The following is a 27,778-nucleotide window of genomic DNA, read 5'->3' on the forward strand; positions in this document are numbered from 1 at the left end:
TGCAAATTTGTACCTGTGTTTTAAGGTTGTTACAGAGGTTGATTGCTTTACTCCCACAGCTTAAGTAATTCACATAGCATGTATCACAATGGCCTAATCTAATCACAAATATTTTTCTCTAGGCTTAAATATATTTATGAATAAATTAGAACTAAATCTAAACATAACAGACAAACACATTTGTATGGTACTAATAAGGATTTTTGCTATGGATCAGATAGATGGCTTATAAAAACAGTAACCCTAGAGCAATAATAAATGTGCACATCCATGTATTTTATGCTCAAAAAAGTTAGTAAAGCTATTCTGTCCAAGAGTATGTTAGAAATGTCAGGTTTTTAGGGGTATTGTTTATTTAAAGGTTATTATTCCTCCTAAAATGACAAGAGCAAGATGCACAACCCCCCACAATAACCAAAAACATTGAAAGAATTCTAAAATTATTAACAGTTTCTTAGAAAAAGGAATGTAAAGTGACCTTTAACATACAAAAGTACCTTGTTCAGAAGAGAAATAATTTTAAAACAGTCTAAAACATACTGACTGTTACGGTATGGGGCAATATATATATGGTAATGGATTAAAAAGGTTGAGAAGCTTAAAACTTGTATAGAGGAATACTTGGTAGTATTTACCAGAATTATATATGTATTTATCCTCTCACAATTCTACTAGGCTCTTTCCCAAAGATAACACTGGCAAAAATTTGGAGTGATACTGAGGTATACACAAGATTGGAGACACCCAAATGTCAACTCTTAGGGGAATGGGTGAGTGAACTAGTACTTTGAAACATCTACACAGAAAGTACTGATGATGGTCACCAAAAAATGAAGATGGTTTCCATATACTGATACACAGTGATCAACCAGGAGACAGTAAGTGGAAAAGCAAAGTGCAGAACCTTGTTTCTGTTAAACCTACCTTAGTGTCGGCCAGGGTGAGAAATGTGAATATGTAATATATATATATATATATATATATATATGCATATAAATAGACAGTGGAAGAAAAAACTCAAAACTAATAAAAATGGCCACCAATAGGGAAAGAAAAGAGATGGGATGGGAGCAATCCTGTGAATGTACCTTTTTCCATTGTTTTGACCACCTACAATTTAAGAATTTAAAACCTAAAAACCTGGGGATGGATCAAGATGGCAGAAGAAAAATATGTGGAACTTACCTCATACAAATACAGCAAAAATACACCCACCTAAAGAATAATTCTCACCAAATGCCCACTGAACACTGGTGACAAATCTCATAGAACCAAAGTGGCAAGAAATATCACCACGTAGCTGGGTAGGACGAAACTGACCAGTTTCCTCACCCTGGGGTCCTTCACCAGCTGAAAGGTCAGCTGGGAAAGAAAGCCTCAGGTGCAAACGTGGGGTGCAACACCCAGCTTGTGGCAGGCAGGGCAGAAAAAGATCAGCACAGAGGGTCATGCCACCTCTGCACTTCCTAGCCCAAGCGAAGGGAATTGTACAGTATTTTATAAAAACCTATAAGGGAGCATAATCTGAAAAAATAACCGATACGTGTATGTATAGCTGAATCACTGTGGTACACCTGAAACATTATTGAATAAGTCAACTACATTTCAATTAAATCATGATCAAAACAAAATACCTTAGGAATGAACTTGGTGGCTCAGCTGGTAAAGAGCCCTCAATGCAAGAGACATGGGTTTGATCCCAGGTTGGGAAGATTGCCTGGTGAAGGCAGTATTCTGGCCTGGAGAATTCCATGGACTGTATAGTCCTTGGGATTGCAGAGTCGGACAGGACTGAGTGACTTTGACTTCACTTCAGGAATGAATCTAATCAAGAAGGTGAAATACATGCTGAAAACTATAATAAACACTGATAAAGGATATAGAAGGAGGTTCAAAGAAAAAAACATGCCATGTTGTTGGATTAGAAGAACTAGTTAAAATGGCCATACTACCCAAAGCAATCTACAGGTTTAATGCAATCAATGTACCCATGACATTTTTCACAGAACTAGAACAAGTAATCCTAAAACTTATATAGAACCACAGAAGATCCAGAACTATCAATGCAATCCTTAGGAGGAAAAACAAAGCTGGAGGCATAACCCTCCTAGACTTCAGACAGTACTACAAAGCTACACTAGGCAAAATAGTATGGTGTTGGCACAAAAACAGACATGGATCAGTGGAAGGGAACAGAAAGTCCAAAAATAAACCCACAAACCTGTGGTCAGTAATCTTCGATAAAGGAGGCAAGACTATAATGGAGAAAAAGCCTCTTCGGCAATTGGTGGTGGGAAAGCTGAACAGTTGCATGTAAATCCAGACTTATTTCAGGAAAATAAGTTCCTTACAGAAAAATGACAGCTGATGCAGAAAAATCATGGAATTTAGAAAATCACCATTAATTGAAACAGAGGTCAGGGTAACAACCATCAGTGAAATACTAAAATCATTAATGACACCCCTTCAAATGCAGGGGTGACGCTGCCCCTCCCAAATCCACTGAACTTAAATCAGGAGGCAAGGGATGAGACTGCCGGCAAAGAGAATAGTGGAAGCAAAGGCATCAAACAGTGAAACTGTGGCCACTTCAAGTATCAGAACTCAGAAGCACACAACAAAGGCCTATCAAGGAAGGCATCACATATGTGAAGGAGCTAACACTTAAATACCAGTTTTAAGCAAAGTTTTAAGCAAAGGAATGGAATGAGAGTTTGCTCTACAGACAAATGACTGTAGAGCAAAAGTTGGACAACCAGATATGAGCCTTCTGATCCATTCCTAAAATATTAAACCTGAATCTGGCCAAGCTACTGGATGTAAATACCACTTTATAGGAATAGACTAAGTTAAAGGACACATAAAGAAGCAAACAGCCAAATGTTGACATTCTATAGGGCCAATAACCTGGCTCCTCCAACAAATGAATTACATGAAGAAAAAAGGGAGGAGTAGAGATGGCAAAAAAAAAAAAAAAATGTGAACAGTACTTGAACCTGATTCAAAGGAAAAGGTAGGTTATCAGTGATATGCCAGAAGTCAGCAGCTTTCATGGTCTCCTTATGATCTGTAATCAGTAAAGTCACTCAGTCATGTCCAGCTCTTTGCAACCCCATGGACTGCAGCACTCCAGGCTTCCCTGACCAGCATCAACTCCCGGAGCTTGCTCAAATCCGTGTCCATCAAGTTGGTGATGCCATCCAACCATCTCATCCTCTGTCGTCCCCTTCTCCTGCCTTCAGTCTTTCCCAGCATCAGGGTCTTTTCCAGTGACTCAGTTCTTCGCATCAGGCAGCCAAAGTACTGGAGTTTCAGCTTCAACATCAGTCCTTCCAATGAACATTCAAACTGATTTCCTTTAGGATTAATGGTTTGATCTTCTTGCAGTCGAAGGGACTCGCAAGAGTCTTCTCCAAAGCCACAGTTCAAATACATCAATTCTTTGGTGCTCAGCTTTCTTTATAGTCCAACTCTCACATCCATACATGACTACTGGAAAAACCATAGCCTTGACTAGATGGACCTTTGTTGGCAAAGTTATGTCTCTGTCTAGGTTGGTCATAGCTTTTCTTCCAAGGAGCAAGTGTCTTTTAATGGCTGCAGTCATCATCTGCAGTGATTTTGGAGCTCCCCAAAATAGTCTGTCGCTGTTTCCATCGTTCCCCATCTATTTACCTGAAGTGATAGGACTGGATGCCACGATAATAGTTTTTAATGTTGAGTTTTAAGCCAGCTTTTGCACCCTCCTCTTTCACTTTCATCAAGAAGCTCTGCAGTTCCTCTTCACTTTCTGCCATAAGGGTGGTGTCATCTACGTATCTGAGGTGAATGATATGTCTCCCAGCAATCTTGATTCCAGCTTGTGCTTCGTCCAGCCCAGCCATTTCACATGATATATTCTGTATGTAAGTTAAATAAGCAGGGTGACAATATACAGCCTTGACGTACTCTTTTCCCAATTTGGAACCAGTCTGTTGTCCCATGTCCAGTTCTAACTGTTGCTTCTTGACCTGCATACAGATTTCTCAGGAGGCAGATAAGGTGGTCTAGTATTCCCATCTCTTTAAGAATTTTCCAGTTTGTTGTGATCTACAAAGGCTTTGGTGTAATCAATAAAGCAGAAGTAGATGTTTTTCTGAAATTCTCTTGCCTTTTCAATGATGCAGCAGATGTTGGCAATTTGATCTGCGGTTACTCTGCCTTTCCTAAATCCAGCTTGAACATCTGGAAATTCACAGTTCACATACTGTTGAAGCCTGGCCTGGAGAATTTTGAGCATTACTTTGCTAGCGTGTGAGATGAGTGCAGTTGTGCAGTAGTTTGAACATTCTTTGGCATTGCCCTTCTTTGGGATTGGAATGAAAACTGACCTTTTCCACTCCTGTGGCCACTGCTGAGTTTTCCAAATTTGCTGGCGTATTGAGTGCAGCACTTTTCACAGCATCATCTTTTAGGATTTGAACTAGCTCAACTGGAATTCCATCACTTCCACTAGCTTTGTTCATAGTGATGGTTCCTAAGGCCCCCTTGACTTAGCATTCCAGGATCTAGGTGAGTGGCTCTAGGTGAGTGATCACACCATCATGGTTATCTGGGTCATCGAAGATCTTTTTTTGTATAGTTCTTCTGTGTATTCTTGCCACCTCTTCTTAATATCTTCTGCTTCTGTTAGGTCCATACCATTTGTGTCCTTTATTGAGCCCATCTTTGCATGAAATGTTCCCTTGGTATCTCTAATTTTCTTGAAGAGATCTCTAGTCTTTCCCATTCTGTTGTTTTCCTCTATTTCTTTGCACTGATAACTGAGGAAGGCTTTCTCATCTCTCCTTGCTATTCTTTGGAACTCTGCATTCAAATGGGTATATCTTTCCTTTTCTCCTTTGCCTTTCAAGTTTCTTCTTTTCTCAGCTATTTGTAAGCCTCGTCAGACAACCATTTTGCCTTTTTGCATTTCTTTTTCTTGGGGACGTTCTTCATCCTCCTGTACAGTGTCACAAACCTCCTTCCAGTGGTTCTTCAGGCACTCTAACAGGCACCTAATCCCCTAAATCTATTTCTCACTTCCACTGTATAATCATAAGAGATTTGATTTAGGTCATACCTGAATGGTCTAGTGGTCTCCCCTACTTTCTTCAACTTAAGTCTGAATTTGGCAGTAAGGAGTTCATGATCTGAGCCACAGTCAGCTCCAGGTCTTGTTTTTGTTGACTGTATAGAACATCTTTGGCTACAAAGAATATAATCAATCTGATTTTGGTATCAACCATCTGGTGATGTCCATGTGTAGAGTCTTGTGTTATTGGAAGAGGGTGCAGCCAAATAAAAAAGTTGTCTCCTTTTCTACTTTGCTAATTCTACTACCTTAGTTCAGGCCCTTGTCATCCTGAACAATTAAGATATCCTCCTAGCTGTCTATCTTGCTTGTAGTCTTTCCCTTTCATGGCCACCCACCACCACACAGCTGTCATTCCTTTGCTTAAAACTCTGACAGCTGGTATTTAAGTCTTAGCTCCTCACATGCGATGCCTTCCTTGATACAGCCTTTGTTGTGTGCTTCTTAGCTCTGATATGTTGAAGTGACCGCAGTTTCACTGTTTGATGCCTTTGCTTTCACTGTTTTCTTTGCAGACAATCTCATCCCTTGCCTCCTGATTTAAGTTCAGGTGTCAGCTCCAGGAACATCTTCTAGACGGATGTTAGGTAGGTGCTTCTGTACTACCCCATGGGTATTTTAACACTGGGCTGAGTTACAGCAAAAGACAACTTTTTCTCCCTTTACTTATTTCTGTTACAGGTGAAATAAATATGAATACAGCAAATACATACCATTCCAGCAGGACTTTTCCTCCTGGGATAGGTTTTGAGGCCTTAAAGAGGCACATTTTGTTCTAAGGGCTCTTGAAGATGGAGCACAAAAACAAGTAGTGATTCTCTTTTGGCTGAGCCATCACACAGAGGTTGAGCATTAGTTAGATAATCCAGAACATCACATTTACCTTCCAATGTACTGTCTTTACAATCAACTAAAAGTAAAGTGAGCTGTGCAGATCTGGGTAGCCAGCCCAGGATTAAAAATTGCCATACATGAGCTACATGTCAACGAGCTGGAGGAACAATAAGACAATACTGCTGGATGAAGTAATGCTCTTTAAAAAAATTCAGGAACACTTACATGTTGCTAAAAGATTAAACTTGAAGGAAAAGACAACCATACAGAACATACTTTCACAAACTTCTTTTTTTTTTATTACTCTTTGCACTATGCTTGGGAACAATATGTTTAGAAAAATATTATTCATTGACAGAACACTCAAATAAAAATCAGGCTTTTATCTATTAGAAAAGTCTCTTCTTGCCTAAATGGTTTTCCTGCAAGGTCAGTAGGTTCTGGAGCTGATCACCATATTGCTCGCTGGATCCCAGACAGTTGCCCATGATCAGCTAAGTGACGGAAGACAATACGGCTGAGCCTCCAGCGCCTCTTTACGCCTCGTGGACGGGACGTCATGACACATCGATTTCTGATTCTAACGGGGCAGCTATCCCGGGGAAGGGCAGCAATTTCTTCATCAGCCACCTCCTAAGGGAAGTCACAACGTTATTTACACGGATCACACGCCTTTATTTATTCTAGATGATGAGTCAATGCTCAGAGGAGAACACAAAAGGCTAGATTCATTAATGCAGCCAAGTTTGGCAAAAGAGCCCTGGATACCATGATGAATTTTACTGAGTAGAAACAAACAGGCCAGAAAGAAACATGACAGAATTGTTTGACATACTCGCAATGTAATTTTTCAAAATTAAATCGAAACCTAACAAACATAACCAAGAATCCACAAACTAAGTGTAAAGCTCAAAAAGCTTTCACCAATAGAAAACAGCTGTGTAACCAGCAACTAGACTAAGAAACAGTATCTGTACCCAAGACTTCCCTCTCCTTCCTTTCGGTCACTGAGCTCCTGGCTAACGTTCTCATTTCTCTTTTGGAAAATACATGGATGCATTTCTGTTGTCTCCCCAAATGATTTTCCCAGCTTCACTGAGAAAATCGATATATAACACTGTGTAAGTTTAAGACGTACAATGTGATGTTGTGATACATGTATATACTGTGAAAAATAATTACCACAATAAGGTTAACACCTCCATCACCTCACATAATTACCCTGTGTGTGAGAGAACATGAAGATTTACTCTTTAAGCAACTTTCAAATATGTAATACAGTACTGCTAACTATGGTCCAAATACTGTACTTACTTAACCCCAGAACTTACTCACCTTACAACTGGAAGTTTATACCCTTTAGCCAGCACCTCCCCATTTCCCCTAATCCCCAGGCTCTGGTAACCGCCATTCTACTTTTTCTATGAATTTGGTTTTTCAGACTCTTAAATATAAGTGAGATCATACAGTATTTGTTTTTCTGACTTACTTCACTTAGCATAATGCCCTCAAGGTACATCTGTGTTATTGCAAAGGGCAAGATTTCTTTTTTTAATGACTAAATAGTATCATACTCTGGGCTTCCCAGGTGGCTCAGGTGGTAAAGAACCTGCCTGCCATGTGGGAGTCCCAGGTTCAATCCCTGGGTAGGGAAGATCCCTAGGAGGGCATGGCAAACCGCTCCAGTATTCTTGCTGGAGAATCCCATGGACAGAGGAGCCTGGTGGGCTACAGTCAGCGGGGTTGCAAAGTCAACATGACTGAGCACACATGCAGTATCACACTACCGTACTCTGTGCCGCTCTGTGCGTGCAAATCACATTCCTGGAATGGCTCGTTCACCCGCTGATGGACAGTCAGGCTGCGTCCATGCCCTGGCTACTGTGGATAATACTGGAGTGAACACGGGGATGCAGCTCTCTCTTCATTTCTATCTAGTGATTTCATTTCCTTCAGGTTTATACTCAGAAATGGAATTGCTGGATCATACATGGTAGTTCTAATCGTTACTATTTTGAAGAGCCTCCAAACTATTTTCCACAGTGGTTGTACCAATTTACATTCCCACCAGCAGTGCACAGGGTTCTTTTCTCCACATCTTCACCAACACTACCAGCAGTGCACAGCGTTCTTTTCTCCACATCTTCACCAACACTTATCTCATCTTTTGGACAGTAGCCATTCTGACAGGTGTGAGGTGATAGCTCTTTGTAGTTTTTGTTTGCATTTCCCTGATTAGTTGAGCATCTTTTCATGTACCTGTTGGTCACTTGTGTCTCTTTTGGAAAAATGTCTATTCGGGTTCTCTGCTATTTTTTAATCACTTTTTTTTTGGGGGGGTGCTATTGAGTTGTATGACTTCCTTATATTTCGGGGATATTAAACTCTTTATCAGGCACATGGCTTGCAAATATTTTCTCTCATTGTGTAGGCTGCCTTTCCATGTTGTTGCTTTCAGTGCGCTGTAGTCCACTTGCTTTTCTTTGTCGCTTGCGCGTTTGGTGTCACAACTAAACAAAAAATCACTGCAAAGATCAATGTCAAGGAACGTTTACCCCTTGTTTTCTTCCAGCAGTTTCACACTTTCAGTTCTGTCTTTTAAGTCTAAGCCGTTTTGAGTTTCTGTAAGTGGTGTTAAGATAGGGGACCGATTCTACTCTTCTGCATCTGAGTATCCAGTTTCTCCAACACCACTAACAGAGAAGCTATCCACAATACCCACTGAGTATTTTGGCTCCCTTGTCAAATACTTGTTGACCACTTATCTGTGGATTTATTTCCAGGTTCTCATTTCTGTTCCACTGGTATATGTGTCTGTTTTTATGCCACTACCATACTGTTTTGAATATTATAGCTTTGTAAATCAGGAAATGTGATGCCTCCAACTTTGTTCTTCTTTCTCAGGATTGCTTGACTCTTTGACGGTCTTTTGTAGTTCCATACAAATTTTAGGATTATTTTTTTCTATTTCTGTGAAAAAAATGCTATTGGAATTTTGATAAGAATTGCACAGACTCTACAGATGGCTTTGTGTAGTATGGGCATTTTAAAAATATTAATTCTTCCAACCTATGAACATGGAATATCTTACTTATTTGCATCTTGATTATGGTAAATGTTTCTTTTAATGTGCTGCTGAATTTGGTTTGCTGGTATTTTACAGGGAATTTTTCCATCTCTATTCATTAGGGATACTGACCTGTAGTTTTCTTTCTTTGTAGTGCCCTTATCTGGCTTTGCTATCAGGGCAATGCTGGGCTCATAAAATGACTTTGGGAGTGTTTGTTTCCCTCTTACTCAATTTTTTCGAAGAGTTTGAGAAGAATTGGCACTGCTGCTGCTGCTGCTAAGTCGCTTCAGTCCTGTCCGACTCTGTGTGACCCCATAGACGGCAGCCCACCAGGCTCCCCGTCCCTGGGATTCTCCAGGCAAGAACACTGGAGTGGGTTGCCATTTCCTTCTCCAATGCATGAAAGTGAAAAGTGAAAGTGAAGTCACTAAGTCGAGTCCAACTCTCTGTGACCCCATGGACTTCAGCCTACCAGGCTCCTCTGTCCATGGGATTTTCCAGGCAAGAGTACTGGAGTGGGGTGCCATTGCCTTCTCCGGAATTGGCACTAGTTGCTCTTTAAATGACTGGTAGAATTTATTCATGAAGGCATATGGTCCTGCACTTTTTTCTGATTACTGATTCAATCTCCTTACTCATCATTGGTCACTTCAGATTTTCTATTTATTCATAATTCAGTCTTCATAGGTTTTATGTTTCTAGGAATTTATCCATTTCTTCTAGGTTAGCCAGTTTGTTGGCCTACAGTTGTTCTTATCAATTCGTTATGATTCTCTGTATTTCTTTGGTATCAGTTGTAATATTTCCTCTTTTGTTGCTGATTTTATTTGAATCTTCTCTTTTACTATGTTAGTCTAGCTAAACGCTCATCAATTTTATCTTTTCCAAAAAATCAGCTCTTAGTTTCACATATCTTTACTGTTTTTCTGGTTTCTATTTTCATTTATTTCTGTTCCAATCTTGGATTCTGCTAATTTTGGGCTTATCTGTTTTTCTAGTCCCTTGAGGTATTAGGTTATTTCCCATAACATTTTTGAAGTATGCAAGTGTGAAACCTCAGAAGGCCAAGTAGAAGGAAATGTTTGACATGAAGATGAAAAGGAGGAAGCATAGGCGCACACAGAGCCTTGACATCAACAGTAAAGATTCTGACTGCTGGAGATGCAAAGACAAGTGATCAGGTGAGATTTACATTTTTAAAACATCATTTGCAATGTAAGGAAAAAAATATGGTAAGGGCAAAAACGGTTCGGGGGGAAAACATAGATTACTGCAGTAGCCAGCACTAAGGTTTTGTCAGGACAGATTTATTCTTATGTTTGTGCTTAAATGTATGTGTATTGTGCATGTGTTTGTGTGGGATTAGACCCTTACTAAACTATGATGGAAGCAAAATAATTACTCTAACATATTAAAACCACATAAATGAGAAAATGTATATGAAATCCGCTCAGTTTATATTGGGCTTCCCTGGTAGCTCAGAGCAGGTAAAGAATCCACCTACAATGCATGAGACCTGGGTTTGATGCATGGGTGGGGAAGATCCATTGGAGAAGGGCCTGGGAACCCACTCCAGCATTCTTGCCTGGAGAATCCCCATGGACAGAGGAGTCTGGTGGACTGCAGTCTATGGGGTCACAAAGAGCTGGACATGACTGAGTGACTTCACTTTCACTTTTATATTAATTATTAAACAAGTTTATATTAATTATTAAACATTAAGAGTAGTTCCTGACCTCCAGAAGCTCACACATATGTTGCTATTAAGAAATACTGACAAATAAAAATTACAAAACACTGACGGAGAAAAATCAAAGACGAAAATAAATGAAGTGATATACTTTAAAAAAAAAAAAGAAAGAATGATAAAATTATATGAAACATGATTAAGTCAATGAATGGTAAATAGTAAGAGCTACAAAAGGAACTGAACAGGAGAAATGATTGGGCTGGTGAAATGAAGTAAAGTTTTATGGAGACGGAACATGAAGAACAGCTACAAATTGTTTACGTACATATGAACATAAAAGGTTTAAGGCAGTGTACAAATGAGGAAACTAGGCAAAGGGAAAATGAAACAAAAGAGCATTCTGTGAGAGCCTATAAATTCATTAGCACTGGGACAGAAATTCACCTTGTAAGCTAGTTGGCAGGCAAGAAAGAGCCATGTAAGTTCCAAGGATTAAGAGAAGCTCTGCACAGCTATTGATGGTTCTCAAAAAAGAGACTCTTCATGGAGGTCTTCATAAATTTGTCCTCCCTAACATCTTAAGCTTTGTTTCTCAGGAGCCACTTCTTATTACTGCCTAAATATAGGCAAGTAACTTAATGTCATTACAATAAAAGCTATAACAGAGTGGTCCAAGGCACTCCGTTCTCTGCTTCAGTTCAGTTCAGTTGCTCGTTGTTTCCGACTCTTTGCAACCCCATGAATTGCAGCACACCAGGCCTTCCTGTCCATCACCAACTCCCAGAGTTCACTCAGACTCACGTCCATCGAGTCAGTGATGCCATTCAGCCATCTCATCCTCTGTCATCCCCTTCTCCTCCTGCCCCCAATCCCTCCCAGCATCAGAGTCTTTTCCAATGAGTCAACTCTTCACATGAGGTGGCCAAAGTACTGGAGTTTCAGCTTTAGCATTATTCCTTCCAAAGAAATCCCAGGGTTGATCTCCTTCAGAATGGACTGGTGGGATCTCCTTGCAGTCCAAGGACTCTCAAGTCTTCTCCAACACCACAGTTCAAAAGCATCAATTCTTCGGCACTCAGCTTTCTTCACAGTCCAACTCTCACATCCATACATGACCTCAGGAAAAACCATAGCCTTGACTAGACGGACCTTTGTTGGCAAAGTAATGTCTCTGCTTTTGAATATGCTATCTAGGTTGGTCATAACTTCCCTTCCAAGGAGTAAGCGTCTTTTAATTTCATGCCTGCAGTCACCATCTGCAGTGATTTTAGAGCCCCCAAAAATAAAGTCTGACACTGTTTCCACTGGTTCCCCATCTATTTCCCATGAAGTGATGGGACCAGATGCCATGATCTTAGTTTTCTGAATGTTGAGCTTTAAGCCAACTTTTTCACTCTCCTCTTTCACTTTCATCAAGAGGCTTTTTAGTTCCTCTTCACTTTCTGCCATAAGGGTGCTGTCATCTGCATATCTGAGGTGATTGATATTTCTCCCGGCAATCTTGATTCCAGCTTGTGTTTCTTCCAGCCCAGTGTTTCTCATGATGTACTCTGCATATAAGTTAAATAAGCAGGGTGACAATATACAGCCTTGATGTACTCCTTTTCCTATTTGGAACCAGTCTGTTGTTCCATGTCCAGTTCTAACTGTTGCTTCCTGACCTGCATACAGATTTCTCAAGAGGCAGGTCAGGGGGTCTGGTATTCCCATCTCTTTTAGAATTTTCCACAGTTTATTGTTATCCACACAGTCAAAGGCTTTGGCATAGTCAATAAAGCAGAAATAGATGTTTTTCTGGAACTCTCTTGCTTTTTCCATGATCCCGCAGATGTTGGCAATTTGATCTCTGGTTCCTCTGCCTTTTCTAAAACCAGCTTGAACATCAGGAAGTTCACGGTTCACGTATTGCTGAAGCCTGGCTTGGATAATTTTGAGCATTACTTTACTAGCATGTGAGATGAGTGCAATTGTGCAGAAGTTTGAGCATTCTTTGGCATTGCCTTTCTTTGGGATTTGAATGAAAACTGACCGTTTCCAGTCCTGTGGCCACTGCTGAGTTTTCTAAGTTTTCTGCTTATCTGGCTGAATTTAGATAAGATTTAAAAAGAATCCATGATAATGAAAAACCTGTATATTATTCTCCAAATTTATATGAATGAAATAATTTTTACTCTAAGCTTTTGATAAGTTTAATGGCCTTGAGTATGAGTTATAGACTCTGATAAGACTCTTGAATGCAGGTATTTTAGCTAACAGTTAGGCACAGGACTTATGCTTCAGGAAGCCTGAGCTGACATTCTTTTTTTCAAGTTAAAGAGTATGACAAGAAGTCAAACCTATATGGAAGGCCACCTCATGGGTAAAGAAATTCAGAAGCAGGCTTAGGGATGGCCTTGGATAAGGAATAGTGTAGGTCATGTGCTGGGCACGCTGAAAGACTGGGATGAACTGGAGAGACACTATAGGTCAAATAACTCCAATTTCTGTGTGGTCACCATGCCTCAGTACTTTCTAAGTATCACCTAATGAAATGGTTGAAAGGCTAGTTAAGAATGAATAATTTTTTTATTTGAAACTAATCAAAAGTTTCAATGGTATTTGTTTATGTTGACCAAGAAAACGAGATTCTAGTCTCCACAAAGTATACTAAGTTTCAACAGTATGAAGTGATTTGAGTTAACGATTTTCTGGCAGATACTCATCTTAATTAGCTAACCTGAAGGTGTTTTGGAAGAATAGTATTCTTCCTGAGAGAATTGATCCGTAGCCTCTCATCTGCATACTCGTAGGCCATTTTTCTTCTCTTTACATCACGCAACATTCTCCAGTCGACATAGTAACTTCGAGCTTGGCCTGAAGCTGATGAAGGAACCACCTAAAAGAGACAAGGAATAAGTGAAGGAGAGTCAGACCCAGGGTTGCCAGAGGATCAAAACCCAACTCCACCCACCAGGGGACAGTGACCAGCCTCTCAAAGAGAGAAAACCACTGTTCCGCAACCCACACAATAATCTGCAAATTCAGGCCAGACACTACCCTGGGACTACCTGGCCCCTGGCCCTCGGTGGGTGGACACTGCTGGGATGCAAAAGGATGTCTCCCACAGAGGAACACTTCTCTAAAGTTGAGAAGCGTAACCAACCTACCACATACATAAAATACAAACAGCACTTGAGATAAAATGAGGTGACAGAGAAATATATATAAGGTGAAGGAACAAGATAAAACCTCGTAAGAAAAACTAAGTGATGTGGAGGTAGGCAGTCTACCCAAGAAACACTTCAGAGTAATGACTGTAAAGACGATCAAAGGACTTGGCAGGAGCACAGATGCAGAGAGCAAGAAATTATAAGCTTTCAAAAAAGAATTAGAAAATACAAAGAACAATGAAACAGAATTAAAGAATGCAATAACCAAAATGAAGGATATCTCACATGCTAGTAAAGTAATGCTCAAATTCTCCAAGCCAGGCTTCAGCAATATGTGAACCGTGAACTTCCTGATGTTCAAGCTAGTTTTAGAAAAGGCAGAGGAACCAGAGACCAAATTGCCAATATCTGCGGGATCATGGAAAAAGCAAGAGAGTTCCAGAAAAACATCTATTTCTGCTTTATTGACTATGCCAAAGCCTTTGACTGTGTGGATAACAATAAACTGTGGAAAATTCTAAAAGAGATGGGAATACCAGACCCCCTGACCTGCCTCTTGAGAAATCTGTATGCAGGTCAGGAAGCAACAGTTAGAACTGGACATGGAACAACAGACTGGTTCCAAATAGGAAAAGGAGTACATCAAGGCTGTATGTTGTCACCCTGCTTATTTAACGTATGTGCAGAGTACATCATGAGAAACGCTGGGCTTGCAAGAAGCACAAGCTGGAATCAAGATTGCCGGGAGAAATATCAATCACCTCAGATATGCAGATGACAGCACCCTTATGGCAGAAAGTGAAGAGGAACTAAAAAGCCTCTTGATGAAAGTGAAAGAGGAGAGTGAAAAAGTTGGCTTAAAGCTCAACATTCAGAAAACGAAGATCATGGCATCTGGTCCCATCACTTCATGGGAAATAGATGGGGAAACAGTGGAAACAGTGTCAGACTTTATTTTGGGGGCTCTAAAATCACTGCAGATGGTGACTGCAGCCATGAAATTAAAAGACGCTTACTCCTTGGAAGGAAAGTTATGACCAATCTAGGTATTATATATAGAAAATCATAAAGATGCCACTAGAAAGCTACTATGGCTCAATGAACTAGATAAAGCTGCAGGATAGAAAATTAATACACAGAAATCTGTTGCATTTCTCTACACTAACTACAAAAAATCTGGAGGAGAATTAAGAAAACAACCCCATTTATCATTGCATCAAAAAGAATAAAATGCCACCCTTGTGGCTCAGATAGTAAAGACTCTGCCTGCAATGTGAGAGACCTGGGTTCGATCCCTGGGTTTGGAAGATGCCCTGGAGAAGGGACAGGCTACCCACTCCAGTATTCTGGCCTGAAGAAGTCCACGGACTGTATAGTTCATGGGGTCACGAAGAGTCGGACACAACTGAGCCACTTTCAGTTCACTTCAAATCTACCGAGGGCTTCCCTGGTGACTCGGTGGTAAAGAACCTACCTGCCAATGCAGGAGACATGGGTTCAATTCCACCATCAGGAAGATCCTCTGGAGAAGGAAACGGCATCCCACTCCAGTATTCTTGCCTGGGAAATCCCATGGACAGAGGAGCCTGGTGGGCTACAGTCCATGGGATCTCAAAAGGGTTGGACACAACTTAGCAACAACAATAAAACCTACCAAAAGAGGCAAAAACCCGTACTCCAAAAACTGTAAGACCCTGATGAAATAAGGCACAACACATGGAAATATATACCATGTTCTTGGATTGGAAGAATCAATATTGTGAAAATTACCAATTTTATTTTGAAAATCACCAATACTACCCCAGGCAATCTATAGACTCAATGCAACCCCTATCAAATTATGAGTGGTATTTTTTACAAACTAAAACAAATTTTTTTTTATTTGTATGGAATTATAAAAGACGGAATAGCCAAAGTAATCTTAAGAAAGAAAAATGGAGATAGAGGAAATCAGGCTCCTTGGCTGCTGACAATACTGCAAAGCTACAGTAATCAACAGAATATGGTCCTGGCACAAAAACAGATTAACAGAACAGGACAGAAAGTCCAGCAATAAATCCCTGCACTAGGGTGAATTCATCTACAACAAAGAATATACAATGGAGAAAAGACAATCCATCCAGGAAATGGTCCTGGGAAAAGTGCACTGCTACATTTTCCTAGAAGAAAACAGGCAGAACAGTCTTTGACATAAATTGCAGCAATGTGTTTTTGGACCCATCTCCTAGAATAATGGAAATAAAAACAAAACTAAACAAATGGAACCAAGTCAAACTTATAAAGTTTTGCACAACAAAGGAAACCTATAAACAAAATGAAAAGACAACTCATGGACTGGGAGAAAACATTCACAAGTGATGTTACTGACAAGGGCTTGATTTCCAAAATACACAAACAGCACATGCAGCTCACTAACATGAAAACTAACAACCCAATTAAAAAATGGGCAAAAGATTTAAATGTACATTTCTCCAAAGAAGACATGCAGATGGCCAAAAAGCACACAAAAAGAAGCTCAACATGATTAATTCTCAGAGAAATGCAAATCAAAACTACAATCAGTTATCACCTGATACCAGTCAGGATGGCCATCATCAAGAAGCCTACAAATAGTAAATGCTGGCGAGAATGTGGAGAAAAGGAAACCATCCTATACTGCTGGGTCAGAATGTAAACTGGTACAGCCACTATGGAGAACAGCATGAAGTTTCCTTAAAAATCTAAAAACAGAATTACCAGCAATACGATCCAGCAATTCCACTCCAGGGCATATACCTGAAGAAAACCCTAATTCAGAAAGATACATCCACCCCAGTGTTCACTGCCGCACTATTTACAATAGCCAGGATATGGACACAACCTAAGTGTCAATCACAGATGTATAATAAAGATGTGGGGTATATACACACACCATGGAATATTACTCAGCCATAAAAAATGAAACAAGGCCATTTGCAGCAACATGGATGGATCTAGAGATTATATTAAGGGAAGCAAATCAAAGACTCATGATATCACATAAATGGAATTTTTAAAAAATGATACAAATGAACTTATTTACAAAATAGAAATGGACTCACAGATATAGAAAACAAACTTACGATCATCAGAGTGGAAGGGGGGAAGAACAGATAAATTGGAGAGTGTGGGATTAACAGATACACATTAGCATGTATAAAATAAACAATAAGAATTAGGGGCGGCGGCCGGGAGGAGCTACCCCCGCATCCGAGGTCAGGGGCGGCGGCTGAGAGGAGCGACCCCACGCCCCCACACCCGAGGCAAGGGGCAGCAGCCGGGAAGAGCTATCCCGTCTGAGGCCAGGGGCGGCAGCTGGGAGGACCAACCTCACGCCCGAGGCCAAGGTCAGCGGCCTGGAGGACCAACCCGACGCCCAAGGAATGGTGGCTGCGCAGGCGCAGGAGGGCCTAGAGAAGCTATCCCACGTTGAAGGTCAGGAAGGGCGGCGGTGAGGAGATACCCCTCATCCAAGGTAAGGAGCAGCAGCTGAGCTTTGCTGGAGCAGCCGTGAAGAGATACCCCATGCCCAAGGTAAGAGAAACCCAAGTAAGATGGTAGGTGTTGCAAGAGTGCATCAGAGGGCAGATACACTGAAACCATACTCACAGAAAACTAGTCAATCTAATCACACTAGGACCACAGCCTTGTCTAACTCAATGAAACTAAGCCATGCCCGTGGGGCGACCCAAGACGGGCAGGTCATGGTGGAGAGATCTGACAGAATGTGGTCCACTGGAGAAGGGAATGGCAAACCACTTCAGTATTCTTGCCTTGAGAACCCCATGAACAGTATGAAAAGGCAAAATGATAGGATACTGAAAGAGGAACTCCCCAGGTCAGTAGGTGCCCAATATGCTACTGGAGATCAGTGGAGAAATAACTCCAGAAAGAATGAAGGGATGGAGCAAAAGCCAAAAGAATACCCAGCTGTGGATGTGACTGGTGATAGAAGCAAGGTCCGATGCTGTAAAGAGCAATATTGCATAGGAACCTGGAATGTCAGGTCCATGAATCAAGGCAAATTGGAAGTGGTCAAACAAGAGATGGCAAGAGTGAATGTCGACATTCTAGGAATCAGCGAACTGAAATGGACTGGAATGGGTGAATTTAACTCAGATGACCATTATATCTACTAATGCGGGTAGGAATCCCTCAGAAGAAATGGAGTAGCCCTCATGGTCAACAAGAGAGTCCGAAATGCAGTACTTGGATGCAATCTCAAAAATGACAGAATGATCTCTGTTCGTTTCCAAGGCAAACCATTCAACATCACAGTAATCCAAGTCTATGCCCCAACCAGTAATGCTGAAGAAGCTGAAGTTGAACGGTTCTATGAAGACCTGCAAGACCTTTTAGAACTAACACCCAAAAAAGATGTCCTTTTCATTATAGGGGACTGGAATGCAAAAGTAGGAAGTCAAGAAACACCTGGAGTAACAGGCAAATTTGGCCTTGGAATACGGAATGAAGCAGGGCAAAGACTAATAGAGTTTTGCCAAGAAAATGCACTGGTCATAACAAGCACCCTCTTCCAACAACACAAGAGAAGACTCTACACATGGACATCACCAGATGGTCAACACCGAAATCAGACTGATTATATTCTTTGCAGCCAAAGATGGAGAAGCTCTATACAGTCAACAAAAACAAGACCAGGAGTTGACTGTGGCTCAGATCATGAACTCCTTATTGCCAAATTCAGACTTAAATTGAAGAAAGTAGGGAAAACCACTAGACCATTCAGGTATGACCTAAATCAAATCCCTTATGATTATACAGTGGAAGTGAGAAATAGATTTAAGGGCCTAGATATGACAGATAAGAGTGCCTGATGAACTATGGAATGAGGTTCGTGACACTGTACAGGAGACAGGGCTCAAGACCATCCCCATGGAAAAGAAATGCAAAAAAGCAAAATGGCTGTCTGGGGAGGCTTTAGAAATAGCTGTGAAAAGAAGAGAAGCAAAAAGCAAAGGAGAAAAGGAAAGATATAAGTATCTGAACGCAGAGTTCCAAAGAACAGCAAGAAGAGATAAGAAAGCCTTCTTCAGAGATCAATGCAAAGAAATAGAGAAAAACAACAGAATGGGAAAGACTAGAGATCTCTTCAAGAAAATTAGAGATACCAAGGGAACATTTCATGCAAAGATGGGCTCAATAAAGGACAGAAAAGGTACGGACCTAACAGAAGCAGAAGATATCAAGAAGAGGTGGCAAGAATACATAGAAGAACTGTACAAATAAGATCTTCATGACCCAGATAATCATGATGGTGTGATCACTGACCTAGAGCCAGACATCCTGGAATGTGAAGTCAAGTGGGCCTTAGAAAGCATCACTACGAACAAAGCTAGTGGAGGTGATGGAATTCCAGTTGAGCTATTTCAAATCCTGAAAGATGATGCTGTGAAAGTGCTGCACTCAATATGCCAGCAAATTTGGAAAACTCAACTGACCTTTTCCAGTCCTGTGGTCTTTGCTTTCATTCCAATCCCAAAGAAAGGCAATGCCAAAGAATGCTCAAACTACTGCACAATTGCACTCATCTCACACGCTAGTAAAGTAATCCTCAAAATTATCCAAGCCAGGCTTCAGCAATACGTGAACCGTGAACTTCCTGATGTTCAAGCTGGTTTTAGAAAAGGCAGAGGAACCAGAGATCAAATTGCCAACATCTGCTGGATCATGGAAAAAGCAAGAGAGTTCCAGAAAAACATCTATTTCTGCTTTATTGACTATGCCAAAAACTTTGACTGTGTGGATCACAATAAACTGTGGAAAATTCTGAAAGAGATGGGAATACCAGACCACCTGACCTGCCTCTTGAGAAATCTGTATGCAGGTCAGGAAGCAACAGTTAGAACTGGACATGGAACAACAGACTGGTTCCAAATAGGAAAAGGAGTATGTCAAGGCTGTATATTGTCACCCTGCTTATTTAACTTATATGCAGAGTACATCAAGAGAAATGCTGGACTGGAATAAACACAAGCTGGAATCAAGATTGCCAGGAGAAATATCAATCACCTCAGATATGCAGATGACAGCACCCTTATGGCAGAAAGTGAAGAGGAACTAAAAAGCCCCTTGATGAAAGTGCAAGTGGAGAGTGAAAAAGTTGGCTTAAAGCTCAACATTGAGAAAACGAAGATCATGGCATCTGGTCCCATCACTTCATGGGAAATAGGTGGGGAACCAGTAGAAACAGTGTCAGACTTTATTTTTCTGGGCTCCAAAATCACTGCAGATGGTGACTGCAGGCATGAAATTAAAAGACGCTTACTCCTTGGAAGCAAAGTTATGACCAACCTAGATAGCATATTCAAAAGCAGAGACATTACTTTGCCAACAAAGGTCTGTCTAGTCAAGGCTATGGTTTTTCCTGTGGTCACATATGGATGTGAGAATTGGACTGTGAAGAAGGCTGAACGCCGAAGAATTGATGCTTTTGAACTGTGGTGTTGGAGAAGACTCTTGAGAGTCCCTTGGACTGCAAGGAGATCCAACCAGTCCATTCTGAAGGGATCAGTCCTGGGATTTCTTTGGAAGGAATGATGCTAAAGCTGAAACTCCAGTACTTTGGCCACCTTATACCAAGAGTTGACTCACTGGAAAAGACTTTGATGCTGGGAGGGATTGGGGGCAGGAGGAGAAGGGGACAACAGAGGAGAAGGGGACAACAGAGGATGAGATGGCTGGATGGCATCACTGACTCGATGGACATGAGTCTGAGTGAACTCCGGGAGTTGGTGATGGACAAGGAGGCCTGGCCTGCTGCAATTCATGGGGTCGCAAAGAGTCGGACATGACTGAGCGACTGAACTGAACTGAACAGGCAACTATATTCAGTAACTTGTAATAACCTATAATGGAAAAGAATTAAGAACACACACACAGCACCAAATATAAGCATACTGTAAATCAACTACAGTTCAATAAAAAAAATTAAAAAAGACACAAAGCGGATTCATCCTCCCACCTCGTCGCTTATCTGCCCAGTGACCATACCCCCACCCCAGAGGTACCCAGTTACTAATTTCTTTTCTGTAGCCTTCCAGAGATTTTTGCCTATAAAATACACGTACGTACTCCCTCTCCCATGTTTCTTCTCCTACCCGTTTTTTTCACATTTAACAATAGATTTTAGAGCTCTTTCTATATCCATGTTTAAAAGCTTCCACATTGTTTTAGGTTGCATAATATTCCACTATATGGAAGTGACCAGGTTCAGGAGATACTATCTCAAAATAGGGCTTCTCTGGCATACTGTTTATTTCAAGCAAAAGGAATCTGAGAAACAGCAGGTGCAAGAAGGACTTTCTGACCTTCCCCTGAAACAGGTCATAAGACGCTCAAATGAGAGGGTCCCTCCGTATACCCAGGGCATAAAAGAAGCATGCTTATCTCTGGAGCCTGAGGAACACTGAGAAGAATCTAAATAACTGGCCATGCTAAGTTTCCTTTAGTTTTCTATACATAGCTCATGCCTTTAGTCTTACCACATTTTCCCATGACTTACCAGGCTTCATTAACCCTAGCACAAAACCCACTTAGGTTTAACTCCTTTGGTTCTTCTTCCCTTATGAAAACTCCTGTGTTGGGTAAAACTTACAAATTTGTATGCTTTTCCCTTGCTATTGACACAAGGGCTCCAGCTGAGAACTCTTTTCCTCCCCACAGATGCATCATGATTTATTATCCTGAGACCTACTGGTGGACAACTAGACCATACCTGACCAGTTATCATTATAAACAATGCTACAATGAAAAATGTCTTATGTAAATAATTTCATATGTGTTTATATATATCAGCAGGGTAAAGTCCTGGAAGCAGAACTGCTGGGTCAATGGGTACTTTGCAATTGTCACTCAAAACCCATTTCTTAGCATGAGTTGTCCAGTAACAAGACAGAGGGTCCTCGTTGTCGCGTGTTTACGTGGTGATAGCCAACAGTTCTAACAGTACACTTGGAGTGCAGGCCGTTAGGAACTCAAGTCTTTCCCAAACCAGAGCAGATATTATATGTTCATTAAATTACAGCTATGGAAGATGATGATGGCTTCTTATAACTGCTGTTTTAGAAAAAACACATGTACAGCATGATACAGAACATAAAGCTGAAAATGAGACTACTAGACTAGAAAGATAACCTTTTTTCAACCTGTCAACAAAAGATAAACTGCCTTCAATGCTCAAAGTCTCAAGGGGAAATACAACTCTAAAATCATCTTTTAGAAATAAGACAGCATGTATCAAATCGATATTGAAATTTCATTCATGACTGAGTCAAATGAGTACCATGGTCACAGTGGCTGGAAATAAGCGTCATGGAAAGAGGGCTCAGGCAAGGCTTGGAAGGACTGACAGAATTCTGATACAGTTAGGAAGCGGGGGAAGGCAGAGAAGGTGAAGTTTTTCCAAACCAAATGAGGAAATGGACAAGATTAGAGTGGTAAGGTTCAAGGAGGTCATTCCAGCTGAAAGAAACAATTCACCTGAAGGGGCAGTGCAGTGTCTGCTGTTACCTATGAAACTAAAAGCAAAAGAGAATTAGAAACCAAAATGAAATATTTTCCCCTTCTTTTCCAGACTATCCCTAATCAGTGTTCTATCATCTCCTAACACGTTTCTATTTATTTAAGAAGAAACAAGGAACTTTTTATTCTTTCTGTACAACTTTTTTTTTTATGACTATAAAGGCAATACACTTTTAAAATAAACATTTACTGGTCTCTTAATCTCTTCTGTAATAGTTTATGTCCTTTGCCCACATTTCTATTATGTTGTATTTTCTTGCCAGTTTATAACAGTGCTTTACATGTTAAGATTGCTTCTATTCTGTTCTGTACATATCCTAACCTACCCCTCTCTCTCACCCCTCTTCACCTAAAACTATTCCATTGGCTTTTCTTCAACTCATGGTCTACCACCATCAGTATCTTCTAAATCCTCGACTTCTCTTAACAACTCCTCCAGATATTTGCTCAATACTTTCCCCTATAGCTCTTTTTCTCCCATGACTGGGAGGAAGCTTTCTTGCTCTTTACTGCAGCTTGCAGACTGTCCCTCCTTCCTGAGAGGAAGCTGTGACTCTTGTGCCACGGGGTTACACGTCCACCACTGCAGTCATCTACCACAGCCCCCACCATTCCCGTTCATTTTTCACTGTCAATCCTGGCTGTCACTCCTTCTGTCTTAATTCCTGGTGATCTCACACAAGTGAAATTATACCCCGATCTCTCCATTCCTCGAACTCTTTTCCTCCAGGCGTTTTGTCCTCCACTCCTCTTTCCCTATTTTCTTCCATGCTGGACCTCTTTTATTCCCAGGAGGTGAAAGTTTTCTATTATCCAACTGTGTGTATCTCATACTCTATCACTTCTTTCCAGCATGTTTCTTCTAACAGCCTAATAACAAGCCCTCTGGAACTTTTAATCCGTTGCTCCTACCAGCTTTTCACCTCTCAGCTTCGAATTCCTATCTCCTGCTTGTGTCCTTAGTCGCTCAGTCGTGTCCGACTCTTTGCCACCCCATGGACTGTAGCCCGCCGGGCTGCTCTGTCCATGGGGATTCTCCAGGCAAGAATACTGGAATGGGTTGCCATGCCCTCCTCCAGGGGATCTTCCCGACCCAGGGATCAAACTCAGGTCTCCCACAATGCACACAGTTTCTTTACAGTCTGAGCCACCTGAATTCCATGGTCTGTAAACATAATACTGTCTTTCATACACCCTCCACTCCCTGATCCCTCTTTCACTTCACCTTATTGGCTCTAATCCTTGCCACTATTCTTCTGATGTACTTTGACTATTTTACACCATCTCTTCTTTCTTTAAATCCCTGACACCTGCTCCCACATCCCCATGTTTAGCTGATGACTTCACTTTCTCTTCAATTATGAAATCAAAAGCATCTATAATCAGATATATAGAATAGACTTGTGGTTGCCAAGGGGGAGGAGGCATGGGGAAGGGCTGGATAAGGCCTTTGGGATTGGCAGATGCAAACTATTGTATATATATATATAGAATGAAAAAACAACAAGGTCCTACTGTATAGCACAGGGAACTAAATTCAATATCCTGTAATAAACCATAATGGAAAAGAATATCAAAAAATATGTGCAACTGAATCACTTATGTTAATAAATTAACATAACATTGTAAACTAGACTTCAACAAAATAAATTTAAAAAGCATCTGCAATCATATAAACTACATTCCCTCCTACTATTAAAGATCTGCTCTAATACAGTAGCCACTAACCGCACATGACTAGTGAGCCCTTGAAAAGTAACTAGAAGAATGCAATTCTAAATTTTATTTAATTTTAATTAATGAAAAAATCTAAACTTAAGCAAGGCAAACACTAAAAAGTTTTAGTTTTGATAGGACTACACTTTCCATCTTAATCGTGAAAAATTTAGAATCCAAACTAAGATGTACTCTTAAGTGTAAAATACAAACCTGATTTTGAAGATTTAGCATTAAAAAAAGAATGCAAGATCTCACACATAACATTTATAGATTACATGTTGAAATACAATATTTTTGATAAACATATTTAAAATATTTTAATAAAATTAATTTCATCTGCTAATTACTTTTTTAAATGTGGCTACTCGAAAACTGTAAGTTACAAATGTGGTTGGTATTTTATTTCTATTGGACAACGCCATTACGGAGTAACTGTTCATGTTCTGAAGACCAAATAATCTAACACTAAACTCATCACCTCTTGCCTACACAAGCTACAGCTTCAGCAATTCTTCCCTCTCCTACATTATCTATTTTCCCCCCTCTACAGAATCTTTCCCTTTGACACAAAAACACGCACTGACTTCTGTCACGCTAAAAATAAAAAATACCACAAAACACCCACTCTTAACCCACCTCCTCTTCAGCTATTGACCCAATTTTTTGCTCCTTTTTGCAGCAAAACGTCTTCAAAGGTTCGTCTATGTGTGTAGTCTGTAGTTTGCAGGAAAGACAGAATGTATTTCTTTCCTCCCATTCTGTCTCTAATACTTTCACCCCCACCACACCATCGAAACTGCTATGCTGCAGGTTCCAACAATTTCCACGCTGCTAAACCCAACAGAGGGGCTATCAGGTGCCGCAGTGGTAAAGAATCCGCCTGCCAATGAAGGAGTCCCAAGAGACGCCAGTTTGATTCCCGGGTCGGGAAGGTCTCCTGGAGGAGGGCGCGGCAACCCACTCCAGTATTCTTGCCTGGAGAATCCAATGGACAGAGGCTACAGTGTACGGAGTCGCAAAGAGTCGGAAGCGACTGAGCAGGCACGCACGCAAACCAAACAAGCAATTCTCAGCCCTCTTTTAATTGACTTTAACCAGAGTTCCCCACTCGCTGCTCCTGGAGTGCTTCCAGGCCACCACCTCCCTCCCTCTGTTCAAGTCTCCTTTGCTCGGCTTTCTTTTAACTTTGGGAGGTTTGGGGGGCCTCATTCTTCAGACACCTTCTGTCTCCACCTACACTCGTAAAGTGGAGTCCGTCTGCAGGCTTTCAACGCCAGTCAGCTCTAAGTTTACAAATAACCCAATTTACATTTGCAGCTCGGCCCTCCCCGGAATCAAGTAGGAGGAAGGAAGTGGAGAGAGAGAGAACCCTGGAACAGGTCTGCACTGGGCGCTCCTGGTGGCAGAACAGTGGAGGACCTCTGGGTTTGGAAGTTCAGAGAAGGGGAGGAGGGTATAACGGTGCGGGCCAGACCTGTCGGACGATCCGCAGCAGAGATCCGAGCATGGAAGTAGCCATCTTGTTGACCGCAAATGTCAAACCGCTGCAACTTTATTAACACTGCCGCAGACAGCGAGGACACGAGGGGCGGGACCTGGGCCGCAGGGGGCGGGTCTTTAGCGTTCGGGAAGAAGGGGATAATTAATTGGATTAGCGTTCTCGCGGTATTCAACGGAATTTGGGCAAAATAACAATCTGGAAGCTTAGCTGTGATACTGATAGTGGATTGCGACGCTCTTCACCTGTTTCTCCCTTCTTGAGCAGTTTACACACCCTCTTAAATTACGTTTGTCCTCATTCACCTCCTTTTCTTCCACCCTTTCTTACCTATCTGTTCATTGTCACCAATGTCTCTTTCTCTAAATTCTCGCTCAACCTGCTTCTCCTGTATCCTCCATTAGTTTAGGATGCTCCTTGCTAGAAGCCCACGGTTAAGGCCAGTTTTTCTCTGTCCAGTTCTTCTTTCTTCGTCCCTCGTGTAAATTTTGCAGATCTCTCTTTTCTCTCAGCTATAATGGTCTTATAATCATGTTGGTAATGGCAATGCTGTAGTTCATGTATATGTCTAGGACTTAAAATATATATTTTAAAATATGTATATTGTGTATTAGAACTTTAGGTGAAAAGCACTTAAAACATCCCCCTCCCCGGAGCAGGGGGATGGGTAGCACGGAGCTTTGCCATTTTGTTAAAATTGCTGTTTTCAGTCTGTAGTACAAGGAACTTTAAGTTCATGTTTATAACAAAAGTCCTTGGGTCTGGAATGAACCTTTTGTGGGGCTCCTTTGTATAGCAAGCAAGGCAAGTACCACCCACCTGCTGTCCTCCTAGACGAGTATCAGGGAGTATATGTTAGCTTGTCAAAGCTAGTATATTAATAGATGTGTTGATTTATGAATCTCTGTCCCTGTGTGCCATTTACCTCTACATTATTGGACAGGAGTCTTCTGGAAAGGGAAGTTGAGTGCAGACTCCTTTCTTTAGAGGTTCAAGATTTTTGGAACATGGCTTATGATCTGGGGAGGGATTGACTGAGGCCAGCTGGCAGGGAAGACCAGCATGAGCTCCTGTTAGGGTAGAATCAGAGAATTCCTGGACCAATGTCAAGCAGGCATCTAGTCCTAACTCTAGTGCATTTGATAACCTTTCTTTTCTCTCCCTACAGCTGAGGGTTATCTCCTGCAACTGTAATATGGAAGAACCTTTGTATTCTATTACAAGTTAATCACCAAAGGGATGCTACCTATAAGCTTAAATTATACATAATGGCACATTTCTGTGAAACTTTCTTGATGGCTTAGCTGTAAATAACCTGCCTGCCAATGCAGGAGATTTGTGTTCCATCCTTGGGTTGGGAAGATGCCCTGGAGGAGGAAATGCAACCCACTCCAGTATTCTTGCCTGGAAAAAATATCCCATGGACAGAGGAGCCTGGCAGGCTACAGTCCATGGGATTGCACAGAGTTGGACAGGACTGCATAACTAAGCACACAGGCACATTTCTGGGAACCCTGTCTTTCGGATAATGAGAATTAAGTTTAAGAAAAAAAACTTTATTTAGTTCACAGGAAACGTCCTGACCTGGCCCCTCTGTGAATGACTGAAGGAAGGAAGAAATCAACACATCCACTCTGGAATCTGGCTGGAGCCAGGACAACCCCCTCCTGTTTTAGTACAAAAGAAGCCTAAATTGTAACTTCAGGAAGATAGTTCTTTGGGGCGCTAGTTTCCATCTTCTCCATCTGCCAACTTTCTGAATAAGGTCGCTGTTCTTTGTCCCAGTAACTTATCTCTTGATTTATTGGCCTGTTGTCTGGTGAGCAGTATGAACTTGGACTCAGTGATGTTGCCAAAATAGTAACACGATCAGCTAACAAAATAAATGAGTCAACTTTATATGCAGCAGTCTTTTGCTTTCTTTCTGTAAAATTCGTTCTGACAGCATCTTTAAACAGCTTTGTAACTTTTTAAAAAATTGTGGTAAAATATACATAGCATAAAATTTACCATCTTAACTATTTTTATGTGTACAGTTCAATGGCATTAAGTACATTCACATTATTGTACAAACATCATCACTGTAGATCTTCAGAATATTTTTATCTTCTCAGACCAAAACTCTTTCCCCATTAATCAGTAACTT

General features: G+C 41.0%; 1 protein-coding gene across 1 annotated transcript; it reads right to left on the minus strand.

The window, feature by feature from the left end:
• Nucleotides 1-6,220: 6,220 nt before the first annotated feature.
• Nucleotides 6,221-25,714, minus strand: MRPS14 (mitochondrial ribosomal protein S14). Its single transcript, XM_061381731.1, has 3 exons — nucleotides 25,609-25,714; nucleotides 13,424-13,582; nucleotides 6,221-6,580 (listed from the first exon to the last, which is right to left on the minus strand). Exons 1-3 carry the CDS (start codon nucleotides 25,651-25,653, stop codon nucleotides 6,398-6,400), a joined length of 387 nt encoding a protein of 128 aa, XP_061237715.1. The 5' UTR covers nucleotides 25,654-25,714; the 3' UTR covers nucleotides 6,221-6,397.
• Nucleotides 25,715-27,778: the final 2,064 nt, after the last annotated feature.

Source organism: Bos javanicus, chromosome 16 (assembly GCF_032452875.1).
Source record: "Bos javanicus breed banteng chromosome 16, ARS-OSU_banteng_1.0, whole genome shotgun sequence".
Taxonomy (NCBI): Eukaryota; Metazoa; Chordata; class Mammalia; order Artiodactyla; family Bovidae; genus Bos; species Bos javanicus.